This window comes from Grus americana, chromosome 28 (genome assembly GCF_028858705.1).
Source record: "Grus americana isolate bGruAme1 chromosome 28, bGruAme1.mat, whole genome shotgun sequence".
Classification (NCBI taxonomy): domain Eukaryota; kingdom Metazoa; phylum Chordata; class Aves; order Gruiformes; family Gruidae; genus Grus; species Grus americana.
In genome coordinates, this window is record NC_072879.1 from 4403411 (window position 1) to 4430712 (window position 27302).

Sequence of the window (27302 nt, forward strand, 5' to 3'; positions counted from 1 at the left end):
ACACCTTACAGCACCCCAGCTTTCGACTGCCAATATCAGGCCATGCTCCCATAGACTTGTCTTCCCGGCCATGCGTGCTGTCACCCCGGCCGGAGGGCAGGCAGGCAGCATGGCTCACCCCACCACCTCCCGTGGAGGGCACGCTGTGCTGCACTTCAGGCTGAGCCTGGGGGAAAGTCACAGAGGTTTAACTTGTCAGAAGCACAGAGCAGAATGGTCCATTTTCCAAAACACGCAGAGCTGTGAGCTGCCAGCAGGGCCAAGCACAAAGCAGCTGGAGCCTGCGGGGAGAAGCCCGGGCAGCTTTGCCTCAGCCTGGCCAGGAGTTGAAATCCTTGTTTTAAGCAAAGCCACGTTTCATCCCACTGGCTGCATGAGATCCCAAGGACCCGTGTCCTAACATAAAAAAAAAATCACAGCGAGGAGGAAACAACTTTAGGAGAGAAATGCCACTCTCTTACTTCTTGTGTCAGAGCTCATCAAAGGATGGTCTAAAGGCCAGATTTTCAGCCCTGTGTGTCTGTGCCGAAATCGTTCTTTCATCCGAAAAGCCCTCCTGAAGTCAGCGTGAACATTAAGTGCTTGGAGCAAGGCAGATGGCCCCACTGCTGAGGCTAATGTCGAGCTGCTCGCGTGTATGTACGAGGAGGTGGAAGAGCTGAATTGCAGTATGTGGCTGTGTTTTTCTGAAGTGTGATTATAAGCTAATAGCATAAACCGTCCTTGCTCTGCAGATGACCTGGGTGAATCATAGACAGGATATCCAGTTTAGCTCCCCCACAAACCACAGGGTTCTCTCTAAGGGCTTCTCGCCGCCCCCTTTCAACAGGCTTGTGTCATGTCCAGCGCCCAGACCTCAGAGCTCGGTCTCTGGGGTCAGCGATGGGGCAGTTTTCAGACTCCTGTGATAGCCGAGCTTCGTTGGCGAAGGGTGCCGGGCAGGCGGTGGAGCCTCCTGCCTCTTGCGCTCTGCGGAGGCTCCAGGTTTAAGTAGGAACCATCCTTTTCTAGTAGTATATGGATTTTGGGCAGGACATGCTCTGCCCTCCGCTGCTCTGCCCCAAGCCGGTGGTGACCTCCTTCTCCCCGTCCCACAAAGCCAGCAGCCAGCTGGCTTCGCAGGCCGACACGGCTTTCCGCCGAAGCCCTCGCCAGGCTAACCTTACAGTACCTCACTTGTGTTTGAAAAGGTGGAGTCAAGCCAAAAGCAACAGAGCCTGGTGCAGGAGGAAATCCCCCGGCACTCTGGAGATGGGGACTTCGCTGTGCACACACTGCCCCGATTCAGCTTTCTTGGCGGGGAGGGAGAGGGGGAGAGACCTATTTCGGAGGCAGCATCCACCCCAGAGAGGCTCTCCCCTACGAACGCCCAGCAATAACGCTGTTACGCTGGTGGTGCCTTCCATGCTCCGTGTGAGGACCTCAAGATGTTTTACAGAGACCTGATTCCCTGCTCCCCGTCCCGGCAGATCAGGGCTCCTCTCCCCGTTGCACAGAGGGGAGCTGGTACAGTGCTGTGACATCCGAAGGACAACCCCGGTGCAGAGCTGATGGCAGGACCAGGGGTGTCTCTGCACCCAGAGCTATGCTTGCGCACAGGAAGGGGGAGGACAGCCAGGTAACGTAGGTCTTAAAATTTTGCGATGCTTCTTGTCCCGTTCGAGCAATGTCAGGCATGTTTCTGTGCCTCGGTGGCTTGCTGGTAAAGTTCAGCTGATAGCACACCCATGTTAGGTGTGATTCAACGCCAGGAGAGAGTCGTTAAAGCAACAGAGCTTCTGCTTCTCTCGTGTTGGGCTGCCAGAAGCTTTTTAGGTTGCTCAGACCTTTTAGGTAGAGGGAAGGCTTTCTGTGAGGTAGGACTGGTTGCAGAGGAGAGATCTTGCAAGCACCCGGTGAGTTTGGCTGCTCATCCTGCTGGGTCTGCTGCTGCTGGGCATCGCTGTCACACGAGTGGGTCCACTGGCAGAGAGCAAAGTCTGGGCTCACAGCTGAGGTTCTTTCAGTCAAAGAATAAAATAAAAGTGAACAACAAAATTACCTGACTAGCTAAATAAACAAGTAAGGGAGCAGAAACAAGATGATCTGGCTGAGGTGTAAAAGGGGCAGCAATGTCTGCCAGGCACAACGCAGGTTTCAGGCTGCAGACAAAGGTCGTGGCTCCTGCTGGCTGCCTGACTGCCAGTCGGACTGCGGAGTTTAAAGATTCAGTGTGTTTCTCAAAAGCCTCTGACCATCTACACTTCTCCGCAGCTCTGTGCCTGGGTTTCCCAGCTGGTGGTAAGGGTCCTGAGCTGCTTTCAGAGGTTCTTAGGTGAGGCTGAAAAGCACAGGAGGCAGATCTCACTGCTGAGTTGTGCTGCTGTTTGAAGGTATGGTATTTAGGATCCCACAGACAGCTCTCAGTTAGACTGAGTGGGTGGAATAGGAAACAACTTATTCATAATTTTGCAAGGAAAGACTGATTTCCAGAGGACTTTAGTGAACACAGATGTCCCAAGGCATCCGTGACCATCTGGCTTGGTTTTCTCTGGTCTGTAGGTTCACACAGTTCAGTGTTTGCGCATAAATGAAGGATTCCTTCACATTCTCAAAAGTATTTGTCAGTCCCCAGAAATTCAGTGGTTAATCATCAGAAAGCTCATTACGAGAAGCCACCGGTATGTCACCCAGTTCTCTCCCTACCTCTTTTATTGCCTTTTGTCTCTTTCCTTCTGCAGCATGGGGTGATCGTCGCAGATGAGGAGGAATATTTCATTGAACCGCTGAGCCCAGGAGCCAATGTCAGCACAGGGAGTGAGGGCAAGGGCAGCCCCCACGTCGTGTACAAGCGATCGTCTCTCCAGTACCCACACATGGATGCAGCCTGCGGCGTGCTAGGTATGTGTACCCACCAACACATCTTCAATCCATCCTGGGGCAGGCTGGGAAAGTCCAAGTAGACTGGGCTTTGAAGGTCCACACCGCCCTGTGTGGCAAAGAACCAAATTTATCTCTGGCGTTTAAGAAAGTTTTCTGTGTTTACTTTTACCCATGTTAAGGATTTCTTGTGGCCTGGTCTCTGGAAAGCTCTTGTAGTCTCTTCTTCGCAGCAGGGCTTTTAAATTGTAAATAGAGCGTGCAATAGAAGAGAAAAAAAAATACCTCTTATTGTTCCTAAGAAAATCCTCCCAGATTTGGCCAATTTGCAAGGTATTGAGAAATTGTAGCTTACGCATGCACAGCAGAGACTTGTCTTTGGATTTTAGTCACTGAAGATGGTGTCCACGTTGAAATACATCTGCTGCTGTTAGAGACCAAGTGGAAGAATGCCTTGTAGGGTGGGATGTGGGATCTGGTTAGTCACAGTGGGCTCTGGGAGATCTTGATTCAGAATGGCAATTGCACTTCTACCTCATTTCTACACTTACAGGCCTTTGACTTCCTAAAGGATTCTCGCGGGTCTGCCCTGGCCTGTCCCCACATGCCTGTACCCTTGCTAGCAGTTGTTCTGTGTCCCAGAGACTCGCTGAAATCCCTGGCCCTTGTGAATGTGCAGTTCCTCCACCTACCAAAAATGCTGCACGCACACAGGGTGCTGCTCCCTCAGTTTACAGAGCCTTCCCCTGGCTCCGTAGGGATGAGAGGAGATGCCATCCCTGCAGAGGGGCCAGCTCACATTTTATGGATTAGAGTTTGTGGATGCAGAAGCAGAGCTGTTCCCAGATGCTCCTGGCAGGTTTGTGTGTCACTTCAGGATGTTCATCCAGTGTCCAGCTGGTGACACTTGACCAGATGAGGAGTCACTACTGGAAGGGATGGAGCCTCTGGAGATACTGGGGCACTACCTACCTGCTCTGAGCAGGCTCCGAGTGTCCCCAGACCTGCCAGCATCTCTGCAGACAACCTGTGCTTCTCTGGCCTAGCTCCTCCTGTCCCAGCTCCCAAAGTCATGGTGGCCGAAGCGCCAGCAGACTCCCCTTCTGCTGACTCTTTGCCACATTCCCCAGCTTCCAGACGAAAGTTAGCCTGTTCCCAGTTGCTTCTTGGAAAGCAAAGACCAGGCACTGGGAGCCACCGGCCAAATACAGTTCAGAACAACCACAGCCCCTCGCTGTGGGGCTGCCTGTGATCTGCCCATCTTCCCCGTCTTGCTGGATGTTTGGTGATCCAGCATCAGAGCAGAGGAGGAGGATTCAGCTGGCTCTCCTGACAGGGTAGGAGAGTGGCTGTAATCCCCCCAGTCAGCTCTCCTGCCCTGTAGTGGTCTCCAGGCCGTGGGTTTGGAGCTCATGGCTCTGCTGGGGACATCTCTAGGGTCGAGTCAGTAGCACTTGAAGCCTGGAGCAAAGTCCTACGAACCTGCTGCTGCCGCTTTGGAGGCTGCAGCCATTTCTGTGGAGGAAAAGCCAAGTCCTTAATTCAGGTCCTGGCAGGAAAAGGAAAGAGGAAATGATCTGCAATGGCTTTATTTTGAGAGTATGTCTGTGTAGTTTCTAAATCCGCACCGCTCTTCCCTGCGACAGATGAAGTGCATGGGGCTGCAGCAGCAGGATGGGTGTGTGCCTCCACCTGCGGTGTCCGGGCAGCAGGCAGGCAGCAGGCAGGAGGGCAGGCAGGAGGGCAGGCAGGATGCCAGCGGGGCTGGCAGGAGCATGGGGCCAGCCCTGGGCTGCAGCAGATCCAGCCGATGGCAGTGGGGCATTTGCTGGGTCCGTGCATGGTGCGTAAAGAGCCTCACAGTGGCCTTTTCTTTCCTGAAACCGAGCTCATGCTGCCTGCCCCTCACCCCTGTGTGCTGCTGAATTGGCGCTGGAGGGCAACAGAAAAATCTCTTTTCCTCCTCAGATGAGAAGCCCTGGAAGGGGAGGCACTGGTGGCTGCGGACACTGAAGCCCTCCCCTCTGAAGCCGTCGGGCAACCACAGCCAGCGAGGCCAGCTGCCCCTCAAGAGATCTGTCAGCACAGAGCGCTACGTGGAGACCCTGGTGGTGGCCGATAAAATGATGGTGGGGTACCATGGGCGGCGGGACATAGAGCAGTACATCCTGGCCATCATGAATATTGTAAGTGTTATAACCACATCATGAACCTTGGGGGACCCCAGGGGCTCACGCACCCAGCAGCAGAGAGCAAGTAGGACTAAATCCTGTTCTTCACCCCGAATGTCTGGGTTTGGCAGAGGGTGCCATGTGCTTTTCCTGCAAGAAGACAAGCAGGATGGAGGGAAATCAGATCTGTTCCAGGATGGCAGTGGCTTCTCCCCAGCCCCAGAGCAAGATGTTTGGGTCAAAAATCCTGACATGCTGCCTCTGCTCCTGAGCAGCGATACTCCGGAGCCTGCAGGGACTCTCTGTTGTATAGGGGAGGCACTGCAGGAGAGGTAAACTCTGGCCCGTCTGACCGTGCTAAAGGCCGGATCTGGTCTGGGGAAACAAAGCCCTTTCTTTGAACAGCATCTCTCATCTCAAATTAGCATTGCAAATAGAGCCAGCCAAGCTGAGAAACACATGGGAAAGCATAAGGACAGCGAGCTCTCACGCCTGGGGGCTGATCAGCGTGAGGGGTAGGAAGAAATACCCTCGCTCTTCCATGCCATGCTGCCTGCATCTCTGGGTTACTGCGGAGGAGCTTCCTCTGCAGCATCACATTTGGGTCATTGCTGGCGGCAGGATACCAGGCGAGATGCATTTACAGCCTGAATTGGCCGTGCTGAATCCTCCTGTGAGGTGAGATAGGCTTGGAAGTTATCCATCAAGCCGCTGAAAGCCCCTCTGTGATGGCTCTTTGTCCTGTCCTCTGCAGGATCTCTTTTCATGGCTTGCTCTGTTTGCATTTCTAAAGCAGATGCCAGATTTTAAAACAATACCATTTCTAACTGTTTCATCTGCTGTGAAACACCCATCGTGTGGCGGCAGATTTCTGAGAGATGCTGTGTCCTTCCCTGCCGATGGGCTGTCAGCAAAGCTGTGGCTGCGTAACGCCAGGACCATGGGACTTCCCCACCTGAGGTCCAGGCAAGGAGCGGGTTCTGCAGGATGTCAGCTTCACTCCTTGAATCTCCCCAGAAGGACACAGCAAGGTCTGAAGATGGTTTAGGAGGCTCTGCAATCCAAGTGGTGATGTGGAGTCCCATACCCATTTCTGCTTTCTGAAAAGATTGTGTTCAGACCCTGCAGCCCACACAGACGAAGCAGCCCTGTTTCCCTCCGCTGGGTGCCCAGCACGTGCCAACCGATTGCGTCACTCAGCCAGTGAGCTCATTTTTAAGACTCGTCTTTTCTTGTTTCTTGGAGGTCAGGTTGCCAAACTTTTCCAGGACTCGAGTCTGGGCAATATAGTCAATATCCTGGTGACCCGGCTGATTCTCCTCACTGAGGATCAGGTAAGGTGGGCTTTGCCAAGCTGCTTCCATCGTGTGTCTGCACTGCCCTTGTGGGTCTGTGTGTCCCCCGGGAGGTCCCCCCAATGCAGTCTGCTGGGTGCACCACATCCTCTCAGTGGCAGCTGGGGACTAGGTTTAGGCTGAGGAGAGCTCTGGGACTCTGAGGACTGTTTCTAGTGGCTTTAGGGAGGTTTAAGTAGCTTCAGTCCTCCTAAAATCTTGCTTCCCTATAGCCTCCGTGAAAAAGTGGGGTCATCTGGACTGGTGTCAGTGCTCTGCTGGTATGGGAATAGGCGGTACCTTCATATCAGAGCTTTTCTGGGAACACGTCATATTGCTTCCATTCCAGCCCACACTGGAGATTAACCACCACGCCGGGAAATCCCTGGACAGCTTCTGCAAGTGGCAGAAGTCCATTGTGAACAGGAATGGCAATGGGAATGCTATCCCCGAGAACGGCATAGCCAACCACGACACCGCAGTGCTGATCACCAGGTAAGGCCGATCCCGGCCCTGGCAACGCTGTCCTCATGGGGGGTTGTCCTTGGTGCAGCTGTCCTCTGTCTCTGTCCAAGTGGTTCATCCGAGGCTTCCTTCCCATGCGCTCCCCCACGAGCTGCCTGGCAGCGGCTGTCCCTCAGGCTGGCAACTTGCCAGTTGGACTTGATGATCTTAAAGGTCTTTTCCAACCTAAACGATTCTATGATTCCCTTGCAGCGATGCAGATTATTGCAGTTCAGATAGTTATCGTCCTCCAGTGTCTTCCCTAAGGCTTTGTTGTGCTGTCGAGCTTAGTTTGCAGCCACGGGTATTTGTGCACCAAAAGTCAATGGCACGGTGTGTACAGCGGTGTCAGACGTATGTGGGAACCCACCCTGGAGTCATGGACCGTCGGGCATCCTACTGACAGCCCCATCTGCCCCCACTGTGAAAGATGAAGAAGATACAAGTGGGACCTGAGTGTCATGACAGTGACAGCGTGCCTCCAGCCAGTACGTGATCTGGCTCACTGCATTTTAGGTGCCTACACATAGGGCTGAACTCTCTCCTTGGTAGCCGAGGGACACCCTTGAAGAAGTGACTTCATCCCAACTCCCTTAGGACAAGGGCAGTCCTGCCCCGGCTGGGTCTCTCTGCTCCTGTAACAATGGTCAACAGCTTAACCTGGATGCTGAATTAGACCTCCAGAGCTGGGTGAAGGGGTCTGAACCTTCACATGCAGGACAAATAACCCCCATCAGAATAAATGGAGCAGCAGAGGGTACGGGAGGGATGGCTGGAAGGACAGACGGATGGTCGGAAGGAGAGCAGATGCAGAGAGGACCACAGGGACAGTGGAAGGAACAGACGGGCGGCTGGAAGGACAGAGGATGTTGGAGGGAGAGTTGAAAGGACAGAGGGGATGGAGGGCACTGAGAGGCAGCTCAGCTGCCAGCTGTGCCAACCCTGCTTGGGCAGAGGGGCAGCATCCTGGGGAGAAGCCAAAGGCAAACCCAAGATTTGTTTGCACCTTTTTTTTCCCCCTCTTGCGGAGCAGAAGAAAGTCCTAAAATGAAAGTCCTGAAATGAAAGGGGAGTCTCCAAGTGGGAGCCGGTTTTGTTGGCACCATGTGCCACTCTCCTGCTCCAGTTCCCAGCAGTGGCAGGAGCCGCACACAGCCTGGCGCATCCCTCCCGGGATGCTCAGGAGATGAGACCCTGCAAGCACCAGGGGAGGAGAGAGTGAAAAGCCCCTTGGCCCCAGCTTCACCCTCCCGAGGCTGCAGCATCTACTTTTCCTCCTTTCCCACCACACGTACCGCCGGCTGCAAGTTCTTCAGCCTCCCACCAGATGTTTGAGTTAACCCAAAGCGTCTCGCCGGGCCGGCCACGCCAGGCTTGGACAGCACCAGCGCATCCGGCCCCATCTCTAATAAATTCCTCGTCTCCCGATAACATCTTGCTGAGCTGCGGGCTTTTTTCTCGTGCAGGGACGTGTCAAACCAGACCCTCCGAAGGCTTTAACGGTATTCACTCAAAACAAAGCAACAAATGTTTTTCACTCACTCAGTTTCCTGCCAGGGGTTTGGACACTTCCATAGAGCGCCAGGGGCCAAAAGGACAGGAGCTGTCACCAGGAACGCATTACACTTAACCCATCATGTGCTATCAGCTTGCTTCTTCCCTGCTCTCATCCCCATGGGGCCACCAGGGTGAGCGGTGTTGAATGGTCCTGCTCACCGTGCGGGCGTCCCCCAAACCCGCGCCGTGGTCAGCATCCTCTGTGCTCTGAGCCCAGCTCGCACTCAGGTTGAAATGCACCTCGGGGCTCAGGAGCAACACCCTAGCCCGGCTCTGGGGCACCCCAGCCTGGCTGCCGCCGGTCCCCCCGCCTGCCCTACATGGATTTGAATGTTAGCCTCACCCTTTTCAGCCCAGGTTTCGCAAAGACCCAGGTGTCCGGGGAGTCTCACCTTCTGGAGGAAGTATTTGAACAGAGGCAGGGAGGGCATGCAGCTCGTCTCCACAATTAATCGATAATATTCACTCTCTGACCCAAACTGGTCTCTTCTGGAGCTGCTACCGCATCCCAGTGAGAGGGTGCTGCATTTCAATTTGGAGGAGATTTTACTTTACTGTCCTCGTTTAGCTTTTCCTTGTACGCGGCTAACGATGTGCAAACAGTCGATTCCTTGATGCAATGGCTGGAAGTTGAGGCCAGGAACAGAGGGAAGAGTCATCTTGAATCAACCCATATTGAATTTGTTTGGAAAATTCTCAGTAAAGAACTAAACTGAAAAAAATATATATAAAAAAAATCACTTTAGCATTTTAATGAAACCACAGTAGGTTTTGAAATGGAACACGTTTTCAAAGTGAAGGTTTTTTTCCTTGTTTTTAAAAAAAAAGTAAATCAGAATTACATATTTGATTGATACGATATGCTGCAAGGGACCAGAGTTTGCAGACAGGAGGCTGGCCTTATCCTCTTCCCCCCTGTGCTGCTGGGGCAGATCCCTGAGCCCGCTGCCTCCTTGGAGAGAAGTGTCTGGCTCCTGGGAGTGCACCGGATGCTAGTGAGCAGAGCTGGACCACCAACCCAAACCTAAAGAGCTTCAAGGCTGGAACAGCGTTGTCCCTGCTGACTTACCACGTTTCATCAAAACCAAACCCCTGACCTTGCTCAGCGCTGCCACGTAGTTAAGGGACAGGAGCTATCATTAAAATCCACTGGGAGTCTCAGCCTGGGGAAAGTGAGTGTTGTACAAAATGGATCAAAGGCATCTTACCTGTTACAGTCAGTACTTTCCATTCTAGAAGTGTCGCATGAGCCACGTGGGTTGTTTTGAAGTCTTTTGGATGTGAACGCATCGGTAAAATGGAGATGCGCTTGTGAAAGATTTCGGAGCCGCCAAAATTGTAAGTGTTCTTAACACTGCCTTCTCTTCTTTGCAGATATGACATTTGCATCTACAAGAATAAACCCTGCGGCACCCTGGGTAGGTAGGATTTTGCTGCCCCTTCGGCTGCATTTCTCACCAACACGCGTGTCCTGGGGAGCCTGGTGAGGGAGGGCTGCACGCGGGAAAGTGCTTGCCCAACGCTACCGCAAGCACCGGCAGCAGAGCCAGGAACAGCCCCGTGGTTTCCAGCCTGCTCAACCGTGTAGCCTCCTTACTTCTGTAAATACTAAAAGCAGCAACCCAGAGGACAGATGGGCTCTGGAACACTTCTCCATTATATCCCTGGGTTGGGTCCAGCCTGATGATTAAGAACCGTTCGCATCTAGGGCTGGTCCATAGCCTAGTGGAGTACTCCTGGCTTAGCAGAGAGAAAGAAGACTTTTTTGTGATGACTATAAAGGGAGTTCTTTATTTAAACTGCTAGACGCAGACAGACCCTGCAGCCCTCTCTGGCTGTAGATCCTAATTTGTCTTGCCCTGGTCTAGACTAAGCAGTCAGGGAGGGATTACTGCTCTGAATCATTGCAGTTAAAAAGGGAAAGTTTGTGGATCTCCGACCTGATGCGGCTGCAGACGAGGTGCCTGGTTGGGAGGCTGAGGCTGGAGATGCTGTGACAGCTCAACTCGTTCCTTTAACAGAGACTGTTCCTTCCCTGGCCCAGTGCAGTGGGCACAGCCCATGGTGGTGGGACGGTGTCTGGGCAGAGGGTTGAGGGAATCCACTGCCATGATCCAAGGGGGATTTCTACATGATCCAGCCTTCCAGATGGAGTCAGGCTAGATTCCTGATCATGGTGGGTGTCAGCCAGAACCAAGTGTGGACAATGAGGTTGGATCTTGGCTCACTCGGTTTTCCTGGCTGTCCTGGCTGGGTTCGGATGCCCAAGTGCTGGTGAAGCTGATCTCAGGTTCCTCCACCAGCAGTGCCAGTGTCGTGACAAGGACTGCTCCCCTCTGCACACAGTCTGGGGTTTGGATATGAAATTCCAAGGATTTTGATGCATTCATAGCATTTCTAAGACTGTCATTGTTGAATTCATTGACAGTGCTGAGTGACCACTTGCCCACAGCCCGTAAGAGCCCTGGGTCCATCCCAAAGCCCAGCAGGCTATGCCCAGTGTTAGTGAGTGTGAAACACGTCACTTAGTCCCCAGATACCACCCATGTCCCCTGCAGATGCTTTGCGCTGACCCTCTGTGACAGGTCTATCTGGCTTCCCTAGGCCTGGCCCCCGTCGGCGGGATGTGCGAACGAGAACGAAGCTGCAGCATCAACGAGGACATTGGCTTGGCCACAGCCTTCACCATTGCCCATGAGATCGGCCACACGTGAGTACTGTGCCAGAAGAGTCCCTGGGAGTGGCCATCACAGGGAAGGGCCCCTACACGGTTGTTCCTGCCAACAGGAGCTGAAAAACCCTTCCTACGGATGATCCAGATGTGTCGAAAGTGCTGCAGCTGATCATCTCTCTATTGACTTGGCGATGCTTTCTAGGTTTGGCATGAATCATGATGGGGTCGGCAACAGCTGCGGCTCCCGTGGGCAAGAAACGGCCAAGCTCATGGCTGCTCACATCACCATGAAGACCAACCCGTTTGTATGGTCCACGTGCAGCAGGGATTACATCACCAGCTTCCTGGAGTAAGGAATCCATCTCACCTTGCCCTTCCTTCTACCTCGCAACCAGTACACACCTCCAACCTCTCACAGTCACTTGTGAGGAGTGGGTAAAGCCAAAGAAAAGCCCCCAAAGTATACAGCCCATGTACCTTCTGTCTTGTCTCTCAGCACCTCATCCTATCCCAAGAGGCACGTGCTTTCCTTCCTTCCTTTTGACTTTCCCGTGGTTTGCTTGCCTGCTGAAGATACTAACCCCATTTACCTTGCAGCTGTGAGATGTTTATTTAGGTTCCCCGCTTCCAGAAATTTCACAAATGTGTCAGTAGCTTCTGGCGGCATTTGGACATTTCTGAAGTTCAGCCAGGAATTGCAGGGAAGGGTTGGTGTGCTGGGGAAGGAGGATCTGGAGACAGGACAGGGTCTGCGTGGTCTGGGCAGCTTCTCCAGACACTAAGGGGAGTTTTCAGTTGTGAACAGGCAATGTAGGAGAAAGGTTTTTGAATTTTTCCAAAGCATCTTTAGAATCATAGAATCATAGGATCAGTTTGGTTGGAAAAGACCTTTAAGATCATCAAGTCCAACCATTAACCTCACACTGCCAGTCCAACCACTAAACCACATTCCTAAGCACCACATCTACGCATCTTTTAAATCCCTCCAGGGATGGTGACCCACCACTGCCCTGGGCAGCCTGTTGCAGTGCTTGACAACCCTTTGGGTGAAGACATTTTTCCTAATATCCAATCTAAACCTCCCCTGGCACAACTTGAGGCCGTTTCCTTTTGTCCTATCGCTTGTTGCTTGGGAGAAGAGACCGACCCCACCTGGCTACAACCTCCTTTCAGGTAGTTGTAGAGAGCCATCAGGTCTCCCCTCAGCCTCCTTTTCTCCAGGCTAATTATGATTCAGGAGAAGGGATTTAGGCTCCGAAGTCCCAGAGTTTCAATATTGTCACCTTGCCTGCGTCATGCCTCTGCAGCATGAAGGAACTTCTCGTCCAGGGTTCAGGCAGCCCTTAGGGGTTTTTATCACAAAACGAGCAGTCAGAATCAATTTAGATGAGGTTTTTGGTAGGATGCAGACACTACCTAATAGAAGGACTGGGTAGAGCTTGAGTCACAACTGGAAGAAGCAAGTGTGTGGGGTCACTGTGGTGGGAAGTCCCTGGGGAGTCTGAATACCAGACCTCTACCGGAGACGCTGCTGTTGTAACGCTGCGAGAGGGCAGCCAAGGCAAGCCTTCGCGAGGGGCCGCTGCCTGCCCCTCTGTCCTGCAACGCTTGGCCGAACCCCACAGCTGGCAGCTCACATTTGGCCGCAGCAAAACCTGTCCCCCTTGCTCTTGACCCCCGTTCGTGCACCGCAGCAAGGCACGTTGCATGGACAGCGCCGGGAGAGCGCCGAGGCAGAGGCTGCCTTGTCTGTCCTCAGGTAACCCCGAGGTTTTGGCCAGGCTGGCAGAGGACGGCGAGTTGATGTCGGCCTTCTCCACGGTTTGTGCTGGCTGCCCCCGCCTGAGCGCAACCCCGGGAATCTCTGCCGGGATGGGGCTGTGCAAGACCCAGGGACACAGGGCCAGGGGAGTGGTGACAGGGGCCGTGATTTAGGGAGAGCTTAGAGAGCAGCAAGGAAGGGGGAGGGAAAGGCGTGTTTCTTGCAAAATTTGGCTGCTCCTACAAAGCTCTGGCATGCAGAAGGACGGGCTTGGAGAGCAGGAGCTCTCCGTGCTCAGCACCTCCGGTTGCTCTCAGCTGGGGCTCTGCAGCCGTGGGCTGGGAGGGCAGCTCCTCCACCTACCGACCGCCCTGGGGGCTCTGTCTGCTGGACCCAGGACCTGTTGGGACAACGAGGGGCTGGCCATAGCCTGCAAAACCCTCAGATTGAAACTTCTAGAGCATGTGCTTCCCAGCCCCGAGAGCACAGATAGAAAGACTTCAGAGCAATTTCTCAGTACCGATTTTGCCCAGAGGCGGCTGGTAGAGTCATCCCCCCCATGCAGCCAAGCCTGTGTGGAGCTGGGAGTGCCTGCTGCTGGTCCTCCACCACAATGCTCTCCTATGAGCCTTTCTGAGCTCTGATTCTCATCTCTTGTTTCCAGCTCCGGGATGGGATTATGCCTGAACAACGCCCCTCCCAAGCAAGACTTTATCTACCCAACGGTGGCTCCAGGACAGGCCTACGATGCAGACGAGCAGTGCCGTTTCCAGTACGGAGTTAAATCTCGCCAGTGTAAATACGGGGTAGAGAGCCTTCCTGCTTTACTATCGGTTCCCAGGGGGTGGAGGACGGGGGCTACAAGGGCAAAGGGGCCATGGGGCCGTTCCTCTGCTGCCCACATCGCTTTGCTGTCCTGCTTCAAATGAAGGGCACTGGTACCTTCCCTGTGAGCTTTTTGCCTTGCTTCCCTGTGCGAGGACAGAGGAGGTGGTTTCCCATCCACAAAGGTTGACCCCAGCTCAGTTTTGATCAGATTATTCCCATGGGAAGAGATCTCTTGCCCCTGTCCGATACCTTGGCTGCTGCTGGACCCCAAGGGTTGCAGCTGAAAGCCAAGCTGCAGTCTCCTCATCCAGACTCCTCTCTCAGCAGGGGTTTATACACAGACATGTTTTTCATCATCCTTACTAGAAGTCATTACACTGCTCGCACAAACTTAGGAGGACAAACTTTCTTCCAGGTGAGCTGGGTTGATGTGCTGTAGGTCCGTATGAGGGACAGCTGCGCACCTAAGCCACTCCTGCCACCCCGCTGCCATCCCCAGATCTTTGAATGCAGGAAACCACTGAAAGGAAAGGTTGTTTCAGGAGAAGAGATCTCAGCCTGACGTTTTGTCGTTCTTAACGTACTGGACATTGCCAGCTATCTGAGCATAGCGATGAGGGGGAAGTGTCTGCGCTAAAGGGCTAATAGAACTCCTTAATGCATCCGCTTTTGCCTAGAGAAAACAGAGGAGCCAGCAGTGAGCTCCACAGGCAGCCGTGTTGTCTGATGAACACACGTGCACGTGTACTCACCCCAGTCCAAGCTGTCAAGGAGGAAACACATCAGATCAGGGTTCAATTTCTCTTGCAACCATGTAAATCCCAGCCCAATGCTGCCATTGAAGCGACCCGATGTGAACCAGTTTATCACTCTGAGTGTTCATCTATTTAGTATGGTTAAACACAAAAGCTGGTCTCACCAGCTCCTCTTGGTGAACAAAAGGGCAAAGCTTGGCTTTCCCTGGTCTTGTGCTGTCTTTCGCCATGGCCCGGGGTCCAGAGCCTGCTGGACGCGGGGCAGACGCGGTCTCATGAGAAGCCCAGAGCCTCAGCAGGAGAAGTCTGGGTCCAAATACCGTGGTCGTGATATCTGATGTCAGGTGCTACCAACTGCGGTCTGGGTCCCTCAGCTGAGCCAGAGGCAGTGGAATGGAAACTTTCCACGTTTACATGCCTGTTTCCCAGCTAATTTTTAACTTGGGCAGACGCTTCCTGTATATATAAAGTATCACAAAAGTACAAGATGTCTCTGTGATGAGCCTTCTAGCCCAGCCTGTCTCACATGGTGTTTGGGAGAAACCCAAAGTGCGTAAGGGCTCAAGTGCACGCAGATAAATCTGGGTAAACGTGCGAGTCCACCCATCCGGTGCCCCGTATAAACAGAGTCCAGAGTCATGGCACAAACACGGCAGGATTCCTTCCCGGTGCCAGAACAGAGCGGGTGGTTAATAGGTGTGATGAGGACAGAGTGAGCAGATGTCACTGGTTGAGGCTGGGAAGTCCTCTCCCTTGGTGACAAAGAGAGAAGAGACTGTACAGGAGCTCCTACTTCCCAGTAGTTATACTGACACTCCAAGACCACTGTGGAGGGGTAGATGCCTTTTGAAGATGGGAGAGAATTTCTCCTTTCACTGCTTAAAGCCAGCTGCAGCTGGACTTTGGTGAAGTAGTCGGGAACCGAAATCCCTTTGCATCTCAGAGCTGCGATGCTCGCTGCACACTCCGCAGTATTTCCCTTTGCCGGCTCGCCCTGTATCTCTCTGCTATCGCAACCCTCGGAACAGGAGGGTAGCAGAGATAATCCGGGCTCGTCTTTTCATCCCTCTTGGTACCAGCACGGAGGATTCCCAGTTGTTGAATCGGTTTGTCCTGCGGGGGTATGGGTTACTGTTTAGAGCGCAGCCCTTGGCGGGTGGAGGAATGCCTTGCTGGAAGGCTGAACCAAGCCCGGAGGTGTGATGAACAGGCTGATACCCGACCGGAGGCAGGCAGCCGCGGGACCTGTCTTGTGGGTCATGCTGCCGTAGAGGCAGGCAGGAGGCCAGGCTGTCACTGTGCCGACACCGGAGCATGCAGTGCAGAGCACGCCGGGTCCTTCACCCATGCTGCGGCATTGATGTGCACCGATGGTGGCACCGGCGTGTGCGGGGAGCGCGTTAGCAGGAGCCAGGAGCGCATTGACAGCAGCCGTGGCTGTTCGGGCTCTGCTCTCGCATCTCGAGAGAGTTTCCTTCATTGACACTGTGAACCTGGTTAATGCTTTCAAGTATGACCTAAGTCACAGCAAGCTGCTCTCTGAAAAGCAGCAAGGCCTGTTTCGGTAGGAATAGGAGCAGGATGGTGACCTGACGGGAAACTCAGCTCTGGTTTTCAGGTGTTGCTTTGCAGTTTACAGGTGTTGAAGTCCAGCCTGGTTGATTTAGTGGCAGAGCAGGTTCAAAGGGCCTGGATTTAGCAGCTGTGACAACTGCAGAGTCTCTGTCATGGGCCTAGCTTTTGGGTGGGCTCTGTAACAGCCAAGGGAAACTCTTTGTTTGCTGGTGCTCTGAGAGGTCAGGGTGGGCTGAAGCTTGGAGTCTGCAGCTCAGGAAACCTCCTGGAAAGCGGTCCAGAGTCCTCATCCCAGTATAACTTCACAGACCCAGCTGCAGCTAGCAGAGACAGAGAGCAGAAGTGGCTGCTTCTGGAGCTGCTCAGGGTCTAGCTCAGCATCTGTCGTTATTTGGATTATTCTGGAAGCAGCTCTAAATCTTCCAGAGGCGTCTTCCCTTCAGGACTGTTAGGCTGGCTGGAGACTGCCAGTACATGCAGTGGTCACCTGCAGTGAATTCCTATAGCAGGAGATGACAAATGTGCTGTGTCGATGCTCCCGGGGAATCCCGGCTTCCCGCAGAGGCCAATCCGGACCCACGTGATGTAGGGATGCTCATGGCAGGTGCTAGGAATGGGCCCTTGTGCTCAGCCTCCACTGCACAGACCAAAAAAGAGAACATCCCTCAGCCCTGGGGAGACGGGTCAGGTGGAGCGCAGCGGGATTAGCTTGGGGCTCACCGGGATGTCCGGGGATATGTGTCCTCTGCGGCACAAAGACCAGGTTTGGCCGTGCAGGCTGGCGGGGCAGCCGGCTCTGGCACCCGAGCGCAGTGGAACCTTCAAATCCAGAGAACCCCTGCTGCAGGAGAAGTGCTTAGGCTTAGTCCAGAGAAGGGGGTGAGCTGTCAGTGTCTTTGGGGTGACTGCAGCTGGTAACACCTTGCAAGATTTTATCTCATTTTCCCCCCACCATGCTGCAAACACTCCTGTCCCTGTGTCCCAGCGCAGCTGGTGCTTCTCAAGCGCACCGGTGTGCTGCTGCCCCGGCCTCGCAGCCCCTAGCAGAAGCGAATCCTAATCTTGGCTTTATTTCTTTGTCTCTTTCTTCCTCCCTCCCCCTCTCTCCCCCAAAACCTCTCTCTTTGCAGGAAGTCTGCAGTGAGTTATGGTGTCTGAGTAAAAGCAACCGCTGCATAACCAACAGCATCCCTGCTGCTGAGGGGACCATATGCCAAACCAACACCATTGAAAAAGGGGTAAGGAAGCCCGGGGCACCGTAGCGAGTTGACAGTGAGTGGTTCAACCCCTCTTCCAGCAATAACTGGGATTATTGTTTGCGTTGGTGAACACGGAGTTGATTTAAGAGCACCCACCAGCCTGTCCTCCCCTGCCTCCCGGAGCCACCCCTACCCTCCCCGCCAGCACTGAGGGAGGCTGGGATGTGCCAAGGAGCCCAGAGGCCCGTAATCACCCTGAAGTACAGAGCATCTTGCTGGAAATGGAGACTGTGAAGTCCCTGCTCCAGTGAGCTGCTTGGTCTTGCCTAGGAGGCGCAGTAAGGTGACATCGAACTGTGGCGTATGCTTTAGATGAACTTCTTGTTCTCAGGTCTGCTGAGGTCTCCCGGCTGTCCTGAGAAAAGTCATTTTTTTTGCCCCTGTTTCCCCAGGAGGGACAATGGGTTTGTAATATGCTTTCAGAGGAACTTGTGAAAAATTGCCTCACAAGGCTAGCTATGATGAAACCTTCATTTTTTAGACTCAGCTGAGAGACAAGGGTAGGATTTTTCATGACCACATATTTTGAAAGTGAATTTTGTCTTGATTGTTCATATCGCTTCGTTCCCTGCACCTCCTACACGCATTTGTGCCAATATAAAGTGAGTGTGTACCCCTGTTAAAGTGTCTTTGCAAACTGAATAATAACTGGGACAATGGAGAATCAGGGCTGGGACATTCTCCATTAAATGGACATGTGGTTTTCCACTAGAGGAAAAATAATTCCCAAGAAATTCAGAATAATTTCAAATCCTTAAGGAGCTGGAGAAGCTGATGCGCAGGAAAGAGGGTGGCTTTGACAAATGCATTATTCTTCGCCAGTCATCTTAGTTCTGCTGGAAATTAGATCGAAAAGGAGTAGGCAGCTCCTGGGGCTGAACATCCCTGCTGCTGGAGATTCACCATATACAATGGCGATTTTTTTCTACTAGTCATCTTTTTTTACCAGCTTTTCCCACTTCTAGATATCTCTTTTTTCCCCCACGCTTCCTAGTTGTTTTTAAACCAGGTTTCTTCAAAAGTCCTAAGAGAAGTGAAGTGATGAGCAGTCACAGCCCCCAGGACTCATGGGAACTATTCCCAGTGACTCGGTTTGAACCCCCAGTTACCTTCCTGTGCTTCTCTTCATCCTTCGGTACCAATTCATGCTTCAGAAGTGATTCGATACCCTTGGGTGAAAGAAGATCCACCTTTGTATTACGTTTCTACACCTTCCCTACCTGGTGGGCCCTGCGCTCGCCAGCCGGGTGAGCCCTCAGACCTCAACGCTTGGCTCGAGCAGCTCCCCGAGGTCTGCCCTGGCTTCTCCCTTTCTAACTGGGAAGGATCAGGGCGTAGGAGGTATTTAAGCTATGCGAGATTAAAGGAGAGAGAGATGGTGAGTTTTTGTGCTCTGCCACCCAGCTGGGGAAGCAGTCAGCGGGAAGAGTGAGCCAAGCTGTATTGGATGGTGGCCGTGCCCACATCCCAGACCTCTGGTTGTTTCCTCCGCCCAAATTCTCCATTATTTTTAACTGATCCCCCGTGGTTGTTACAGCTTCACCTGTGTTACCCTGAGAACCCACGGTGGGTGACTTCAGGTCCAGATCTGGTGATAGTTTCTGCTGCTCTAGGGGTGCCCCCAGCAGCCCGGCTGCTCAGACAGCAGGTTCACTGTCTTGCTGGCTCCTTCCCTGTCAAAAATGATTTGTTTTGATTTTTCTTTTATCTCGTTTGTTTGTTTGTTTGTTTTCTTTATAATTTCCATTAATTAAGCACTTTTTACGCAGGTTGTGGTCAGCGCACCCTGTGAGGATGCCTTGCATTACGCATCCTCCCTCCCCACATGCTCATGACTCGTATCTGATCTTGCAGCCGACACACATCCATGCTTGCTGCAAGAGAGCGAGCCGGGCTCTGCTCCTTGCAGCCAGGGCACAAGGGCAGAGCCCATCACCGATGCTTTCAGGAGCCCTGAGCAAACGTGGAGGGGTTTGCAGGGGCTGGGCAGGCTCCTGGGTCCTTCCTGCAAAAGCAGCAGCCCCGGTACCTCCAATCCGGAGCATCAGCAGGGACACCAGAAAGGCTGCGCCCGCAGGGCGTCTCCTCTGCATGGGATTGCACCTTTGGCAAGGCACTGGTGTGCAAAGAGGCGGCTAGCTGAGTGTCCTGGGAGGCCATGGTTCATTCTTCCCTGCCGACCGTGCTGCCCGTGGAGAGCCTGGCTCAGAAGGAGCTGGGAGAGGCCATACCAGCAGCTCCAGGGTGGGTTATCAGTCCCTGGAAGGAGCACACAGCAGTTTCTTCCTTCCTGGGATTATCTCAGCCCCCGAGGCACGGTGTCCGGCACCGTGCCCAGAGAACGGCAGCGGGTCTGGCAGTGTCCAACTCCTTGCATCACTGTTGACTCCAGGGGGTGCAGGACGCTTTCCAGGTCCAAGGGAAATATTTCATAGGCAAGTTTCCATGAGCATCTGTCACCCAACAGGATGGGGACAGGCGGATTCTGTAAGGATCCTCAGCAGAACAATGACATAACAACGTTATTACAATCAAAACTTTAATTTAACCTGGACCCTTTGCAGATCGGGTCAGCTTGACACATTAACCACAAGCTGAGCTCCCAGTAAACATACACAATTCACTCCATCCTGGGAGGAAGCAGCTGGCGGTGGAGGCCTCCACGTCCCCCAGGGATCCTGGCCCTACCACCCAGCAGCAGCAGCTCCTGTCCGAGTCTCACGTGGGACTTGCTGCTGTGTGCTTTTATAGGCGGTGAGGTGTGTGCTCTTACGTGTCCCTGTTCACAACGTGTGTCACCCTGATTGACCCAGTCATCCAAGACCCCTGTACAGGAGAAGTGGGGAAGCGACCAACTTCCCCATGGCCACCTGCCCCACAGGATGGTGCACCAGGGCTTGGGAGTGGGGGGACTGGTCCCAGCATTCCTGAGAGCCCCAAGTACGCAGCGTGCACAGGTGGTGACACCGTGACTCGGAGGAGAGGGCACCTGGGGGGAGGCAAATGCCCTCTGCAATGCAGAACTTGATTCCCAGGCCAGCGCAGCTCCGAGTTCAGGTTTCACAGGATCCAGCCAGCACAGAACTGGCTGCCGTGTCCGGAGGAGGCTGGGGAGCACTCTGAGAGGACAACACCATGTGTTCAGGGTGTTTGAAGCTCTGTCTTTCCCCAGTGGTGCTACAAGAGGGAGTGTGTGCCTTTCGGCACCCGACCAGAGGGCGTGGACGGTGCCTGGGGAGCCTGGTCATCCTGGGGCGAGTGCAGCAGGACGTGCGGCGGAGGCGTATCATCATCCATTCGCCACTGCGACAGCCCGCGGTAAGTGTACACGCACATGGCCATGTCAGCGTTGCCCTGCCTTGTCCTGGCTGCACGGCATCGCCGTTCGGGTCCGTGGGGAAGGCGGCAGCCAGGTGCCCGTGCAGCTCTGCGCTCAGTTCCTGGAAGGGTCTCGGCTCCTGCACGCAAATCCCATCTCCTGTTTTCACAACAGCTCGGTGCTCTTGCCCTTGGTGTTGGGTCTGCAGCCGTAGACCCAAAGTCACTTGGACAACTCCACTGTTGTGGAGCTGAGCACGTGAGGTCTGCTGGGGGGGCTGCGCTTCTGCAGTAGCCCCTCCAGGCAGGATCCGTCCTCGCAGCGGCGCAGGGTTGGGAAGAGCCATGATGCTCCTGCAAACTTGGGGCAGCCGCCTACCACAAATGCGGCTCACTGTCCTGAACTGGTTCTCCCATCTCGTTCCTGGTTTCGCAGGCCCACAATCGGAGGGAAGTACTGCCTCGGAGAGCGGAAGCGGTACCGGTCCTGCAACACCGACGTGAGTATCGCCGGGCCTGGGGAGACGAGCGGCGGTGGGCTAGCAGGGCTTTGCCGGTGGGGCAGACAGCGCTGTGTTGGGGATCAGCCCTCTCCCTGCAGCCAGGGGACCCACGGGAGAAGGAAGCAGGGTGGGATGGGGGCGAACCATGCCATGCCGGCTGCAATCCCGCAGCGGGGAAAGTCAAGCAGGATGCTGCACATCTGCGCCGGCTGCGAGCTGGCTCCAAGGGTGGGTGGGCGGCACATACCTGCGGGGCTTCGGCATCAAGAAGGAGCCCGAAAACATAACGAGGCAAAGGAGGAGAGATCAGAGGCTTCCAGCGCTGACATGACAGCGATTGCCTCTCGCACGCTGCAAGTGCAAGCCTGGTCAGGTGAGAGACGCTCACAAAACATGCTGCAGCTTCCCAGGGCTGAGGGTTAAACCTCAAGGGGAGCAAAGAGAAATAACTGCGCTGCAGGGAAGCTCAGTGAAGCTTTGGACCTAGGAAATGGTAACTTTAACATCCACAGGCTGGTAGTGGGGAAATAGATGGCTCCTCACTGCTTCCCCTGGGCTTTGCACCTCGCTTTTAAAGGATTGCTCACAAGAGCAAGTGTCGCATCTACGGACAGAGCAGCTGGGGCCCAATGTCTTATGCTGTATAGTCTTCAAAGTGTTTAGCTTTGCAGGAAGGATGGTCCTGCCATACTGTAACAGTGGCCAGTTGTCAGGGCTGTTGTCCATCTCCTCAAAGGGCAGGTGTCCTCCTCCCCGTAGCAGCTCCTGCCCTCCTAGCAGATAAGGCAAACTGCTCTCACCAACGCACTGATCGCTGGCTGTGTGGCTGCAGGACTGCCCACCGGGCTCCCAGGACTTCCGAGAGCTGCAGTGCGCTGAATTCGATAACGTCCCCTTCCGAGGGAAGTACTACACCTGGAAGACGTACCGTGGAGGTGAGTGCTGGGTCTGGGCTGAGCATCCCTTGGCTCAGGCAGAACAGGAGCAGGGCTATGCGGGGCTTTGGTCTCGCCTGCTCTCTGCAGGGAGAATTCTCATGGTCCAAGTGGCCTGGTGGGCACGCTCTCTGTCCCAGGGGCATGCTGCCTCCCCCCTCGCATGACTACGGATTGGCGTGCATCGCTCCAGGCGGCTGCCCGCAGCGCTGGCCCGCGACCGTCCTGCTGTGCCCTGGGCCACTTACCCCTGTGCAATTGCTCTTTAACTTCATCACTCTGCTAGAAACAATTCCAGCAGCATCGGAGCTGCTCAACTTCTTTCCTCGAGTCTTAAGTGCTGAATGAGCAAAGAGGAGGACAGACAAGAGAAGGGAGTCGTTAGTGCCTGGTACCTGATGGGGAGAAAACAGGGCAGCGCTCCCTGCGCAGGCGGGTAAAGCTTCCAGTTCCTGCACATGCAGAAGGGAGGCGAACCGGTGGATCCTTCAAAGAGCTCCCCTCTTCCCGAGGGCAGTCCTCCTGTGTCCTGCAGAAGTGTCTAGCGAGGAGAGGGGGCAGGAGGAGGCCTCTGTGGCAGAAATCTCTTAATAATGCGAAAGAACAGCACGTCTCCTTCATGTAGTTAATGAACTTGACTGGGGAAATCCTTCGCAGCTGTGTAAATAAGGACACCTCCCAGCGGGGCTCCTGCAGCTGGAGCAGATGTGCTGAGGCTGCAGGGGATGGATCAATAAAAATGTAATAAAATTGCAAAGCAGTAAGTCACACAAAGACCCCAATGGATGCCAAGGTGGTTGATAGCCCCGCAGGCTGGATCTGCCCTCACTTGGACCTCTCTCTTCCCCAGGCATGGCCCAGTGGTTTGAGTCTAGAGGACGGTTGACCAGTTGAACATCAGCCCTTGAATTGTAATCTGGCCCTGACACTGATTTTTTGCTTTGGCTTTCAAAAAACCCCCTTCTCTCTCTGCTTCAGCTTCTTCTTCCATAAAATAAGGTGATGAAACCCATCCCGTTCCCAGGAGGCTGTGAGCATTGGCACCTTTGATCATGTGAGCTCCCTGTCTCATCTCTCCAGGTTGGCCATGGGTAATGGTCATGACGAGCCGTGTTGTTTAGCAGTTATGGTTCATGTATTCGGTGTCAAAGGGATTCACTGTCTTCCTTTGCAGTGGTCCAGGTAGGGAAACTGATTCACGTTCACACGAGTAGAGAGGTGCTGGAAGCTGCAGCTCCTCAGCCCGTTCTGCCAGCCAGGAGAGCGCCCATCTCCCAGCTCTCGAGAAATCGTGTGTGCTGACACCCGCCTGCCAGGGAGCTGTCAGCCAGTGACTCCTGATGGGATTAGCAGGATTAGCTCTTTGTGGCACAGGCTGTCCACACCGGACCCTCAGGTCAGCTGGGACCGTGGAGGTAGTAAGGTGTCATCACTGTTCCCCCCTCAGCTACAAACAAATTTTCCCGAGTCTGGGCAATCTGGCAGGATTGGGGAGATGTGATTGCAGCCAGGTACATAAAGGAGACTTCTAAGAAAGATGGAGACAGACTTTTTACCAAGGCCTGTAGTGGCAGCACAAGGGACAACAGTCTCAAACTGAAAGAGGGTAGGTTTAGAGTGGACATAAGGAAGAAACGGTGTACGATGAGAGTGGTGAGGCACTGGCAGAGGTTGCCCAGAGAAGCTGTGGCCACCCCATCCCTGGCAGCGTTCAAGGCCAGGTTGGATGGGGCTTTGGGCAACCTGGGCTAGTGGAGGGGGTCCCTGCCCATGGCGGGGGGGCACGTTGGACTAGATGGTCTTTGAAGGTCCCTTCCAACTCAAACCCCTCTGTGGTTCTATGACTATGACTTCGGCAGCACAGGTACTCGCCTCTTCACTTGCTTGCAGGATTTTGTGATACTCGGTGTTGTTTGGGTGTCAGAGACACATCCTGGGGGGAGGCAGGGAGCATCCCTCGCACCTCCACCCTCTCCTCCATGTCCTAGATCAGACTCCCAGGAAACGGCCGCTCTTGTCTTCCCTGTGCCACAGCTGTTTTGCTCTCAGGACCCATGTTTTCCCCTGCAGCCCCTGTGCTAGCAGTCCTCCCCTACCCCAGCACTGGGAAGGCAATGAGGGCTGGCCGTCATCTCCCTCTCTCCCTCCTGGGCTCTTCCAGTGGTGCCCAGAGAGCTCTGGGGTGACGTGTGTCAGTCCCTCCCTCCCTCCTGGCACAAGCAGCCCCCCAGGATCCATCCTTGTTGGTGGCCTCGTCCTCAGGCAGTCTGCCCTCCGGCTGGTAGCAAATCTGCTCTTCAGGTTGCTTTTGGGTACGTGTCCCCGCTCTGGAGACATTCACCACCCTGGCCCTCTGCTGAGCCTTGGCCCCTGCTCAGCTCCGCCACTGCCTTCGGCACCGCACCCTTGAGCCACCCCCCCTTGCCGAAAGGTGCAGTGGTGCAGGGGTGCCTGTGCCATTTGCCCATCGTCAGACATTCAGGGAAATATCCCAGGCACGGAGCACCCCCACCCTGAGGACAAGGAGTACCCCGCTGGCTTGGATAGGGGAGGGCACTGATCCCACAGGGAATTCGGGAAGGGAAAGAGCCACTCGCGGAAAGCCTGATGCCAGCCGCTGGGTCAGTGGCAAGTTGAGGTTGGGTTTTGCGTGGGGCCAGTTTGGCGTGTGATTTATAACGGTCGCGGAGCCCCGACCCCAGGATCGCAAGACATAGCCCCAGCGAGAAGCGCTGAGCTCAGCCTTTCGCAGCTCAACAGTCAGCAGATACCTCGTGAAAGGCAGCTTTAATTGTTTGTTTATTTTGCTTTATTTGCTTAGTTATTCATTTAGCTCTTGGCGGATGCGAGACCCAGGGGAGAGTGGAAGCGGCTCACGGGGCTGGGAGAGGGATGGGGAGGAGCAGGGGCTTGCAGAAAACAGGAGATTGCTCATCATAAATTGTAATGCGCTTTAATTCCTCTATGGGACAGGGCAGGCAGGAGGAACAAAACATCCTCTGAGGCACCACGTAGCCAACTGAAAATATTCCATCCTATTTTAATAGCTATATTAAATATTAAAAGGAGTACCCGCAGCAGACTTGGCTGTTGCTGACCTTAGACTTCTCAGCCCAAAGCGAAGGGCGGGCGGCTCTCTGTGGGCCGATGCGTGGCTGGGGGGTTTCGCCTCTCTGGGGGTGTGGTGGGGGCTAGGAACCCGCGCCGTGTTTATGGCAGACCCTGTGCTCTTCCACGCTGTATGATCTGATCTGCTGCTCGTTTCCCAGTCAATTAGTACCATCCACCAGGCAGTGGGCAGGCTGAGGAGGTCCCACTCATTCTGTGGAAGCAGGGTCTTCTCCCGTGGTGGTGGCCCCACCGTGCGCGGGTGACAACAGGCACCGCAGAGCCTCTCCTGCCTCTCCGCTGCCAAATGTCCCACGGGGCTTGTGCCGAGGGTCCCGCTCATGCCCTGCGGATGCGGGTATCGCTGGGCAGCAGTGAGTCAGCCTGGGAGGATGCAGAGCACTGCCTTGCTCTGCCAGGCTTAAGGCTCCCACCCCAAAAAGCACAGCTCCCACCAAACCGCTCCCACACTGGGAGAGGAGAGGCTGGATCCTGGTTGCTGGTGAAAATATGGTCCTTAATTCCCATCTCCAGGAATGCCAAGTCATGTCGTGCTGTTTCAAAGGATCTTTCTGGGGTCCAAAACTCGCCCTGGCCATGTTGCTGCTGTGGGAACACGCAGTTGTCACTGGTCTAGGGCTTTAGAAAGGTGCCTTTTTAAGGAACCACCTTGCACGAGGGCTCTTGGGTAAAGCTCCAGAGACTGCGTTTGCTGTTCAGTGTCTGTGCCCTGACATTTGTGATCCAGTCCATCCCCAGCTGAACACCAGTAAGGCCCAGCTGCCTCCAGTTCACCCTTTTTCTCCTCTCAGAGACACTTGCCTTCACACCCTGCCTGGCCTGTGGCACCAAAAAGCTCCCCGGGATGCCTTGGGCAGGGCTGGAGGGATGCAGCAGAGAGCCTGGAGATGGGGCAGCCCTTCGCTCCGGGCCAGCTCTCCCACTGTAGCATCGCCCAGCACGACCCTCCATTGCTGAGATCCCAGGGTTTCGGTCAGTGGAAGCATCACCTGAGGATTTCAGCTCTTCCTGGCCTGAGTAAAACCTGTGTGTGCCATGGCCACCCACAGGGGTGGGACGAGGCGATGCCCAGACACACACACCCCCCCAGTACCTCTTGGCTGGCTGAGTACTGGGAAAAGTCCAGTTCCCAACAGACACTGGGCAGTGGTACCCGCCCCTCCTTTCCTCTGATCGCTGGGAGGGTGACCTGGCTGCCAGTGGCAAATCCTGCCTGGAAATTGTCACCGGGGAGGGTGTGTTGGGGACGTCCTGAGCTCAGGTGGCCCAGTGATGGCCTTCGCCAGTGATGGGCTGGAACGAGGGCAACGGTCCCAGCATGGAGGGCTTGCTGTCTTCTACACACTCTCCTACATCTCTGCTGATCTCACTTTGAAAGAAGGTTTCTTTCTTTGAAAGAATTGTTGAGGATTTAAGTGTATGTGCGCACACGAATCCTGCTGGGCTCCAGCAAGAGAAGGGCAATGAGAAAACCCCCATGAACCCCCCCAGGTCTGCGATGAGCTGAGTTCATGGACTCGCAGCATTTTTGCAGCCCTTTAACAAAGTCAGGGCAAAGGAAGAAATTTGGCTTCCTGCCACCAATCCCCAATCTTTTATTTTCCCTCTTTTCTTTTTTTTTTTTTTTTCTTCCTGCTCGTTATGTTTTTCATTCCAGTTTTCCCCACGGGCTCCTCTTTTGAGCCCATGACGATTACGCTCGGAACTGCTGGAGGGTGCTGGGCACCAGCCTGGGCATGGGACAGCAGTGGTGAGGAGTTATGATAGAAAGGAGGATCCTGCAGCTCATTCGGAGCTGTTAAAATGGAGCCAAGGCTGGGAGAGAGGCAGAAACAGGCTGTGGCAGGGGATGGCTGCCCACCAGGGAACTGCAGCAAGGCATTTGCAGTGGGTCTTGCTTTTCCTTGTAGCTGGAGACAAGGCAGGGAATAAGGAGCACATGTAAATAGCTTAGCAAACCCATTTGAGAGCCCTGAAATGAAAACCCCCAAGTTTCTGGCTCTTTCTCGGCTCTGCTTCATCACGTAGCCTGCCCTGCACTCCAGTGACGGCAGAGGAGAGCGCGGCCTTAGAGAGTTGCATGCAGGCAGGGACAAAGGGTCGCGTGCAGCCGACGGAGCACACCGCTGCGCTGCCAGG

General features: G+C 54.4%; 1 protein-coding gene across 5 annotated transcripts in view; it reads left to right on the forward strand.

The window, feature by feature from the left end:
* Positions 1-27302, forward strand: part of ADAMTS10 (ADAM metallopeptidase with thrombospondin type 1 motif 10) — a 76252-nt gene that overhangs the window by 38109 nt on the left and 10841 nt on the right. For all 5 annotated transcript variants that reach the window (XM_054805281.1, XM_054805284.1, XM_054805280.1 and 2 more), the window contains exons 4-15: positions 2721-2880; positions 4828-5045; positions 6281-6364; positions 6714-6859; positions 9800-9843; positions 11030-11135; positions 11302-11448; positions 13526-13667; positions 17150-17257; positions 20451-20596; positions 21033-21096; positions 21932-22034. In XM_054805281.1, coding sequence (XP_054661256.1) covers positions 2721-2880; positions 4828-5045; positions 6281-6364; positions 6714-6859; positions 9800-9843; positions 11030-11135; positions 11302-11448; positions 13526-13667; positions 17150-17257; positions 20451-20596; positions 21033-21096; positions 21932-22034 — 1468 coding nt within the window. The remainder of the gene's footprint in view (positions 1-2720; positions 2881-4827; positions 5046-6280; positions 6365-6713; positions 6860-9799; positions 9844-11029; positions 11136-11301; positions 11449-13525; positions 13668-17149; positions 17258-20450; positions 20597-21032; positions 21097-21931; positions 22035-27302) is intronic.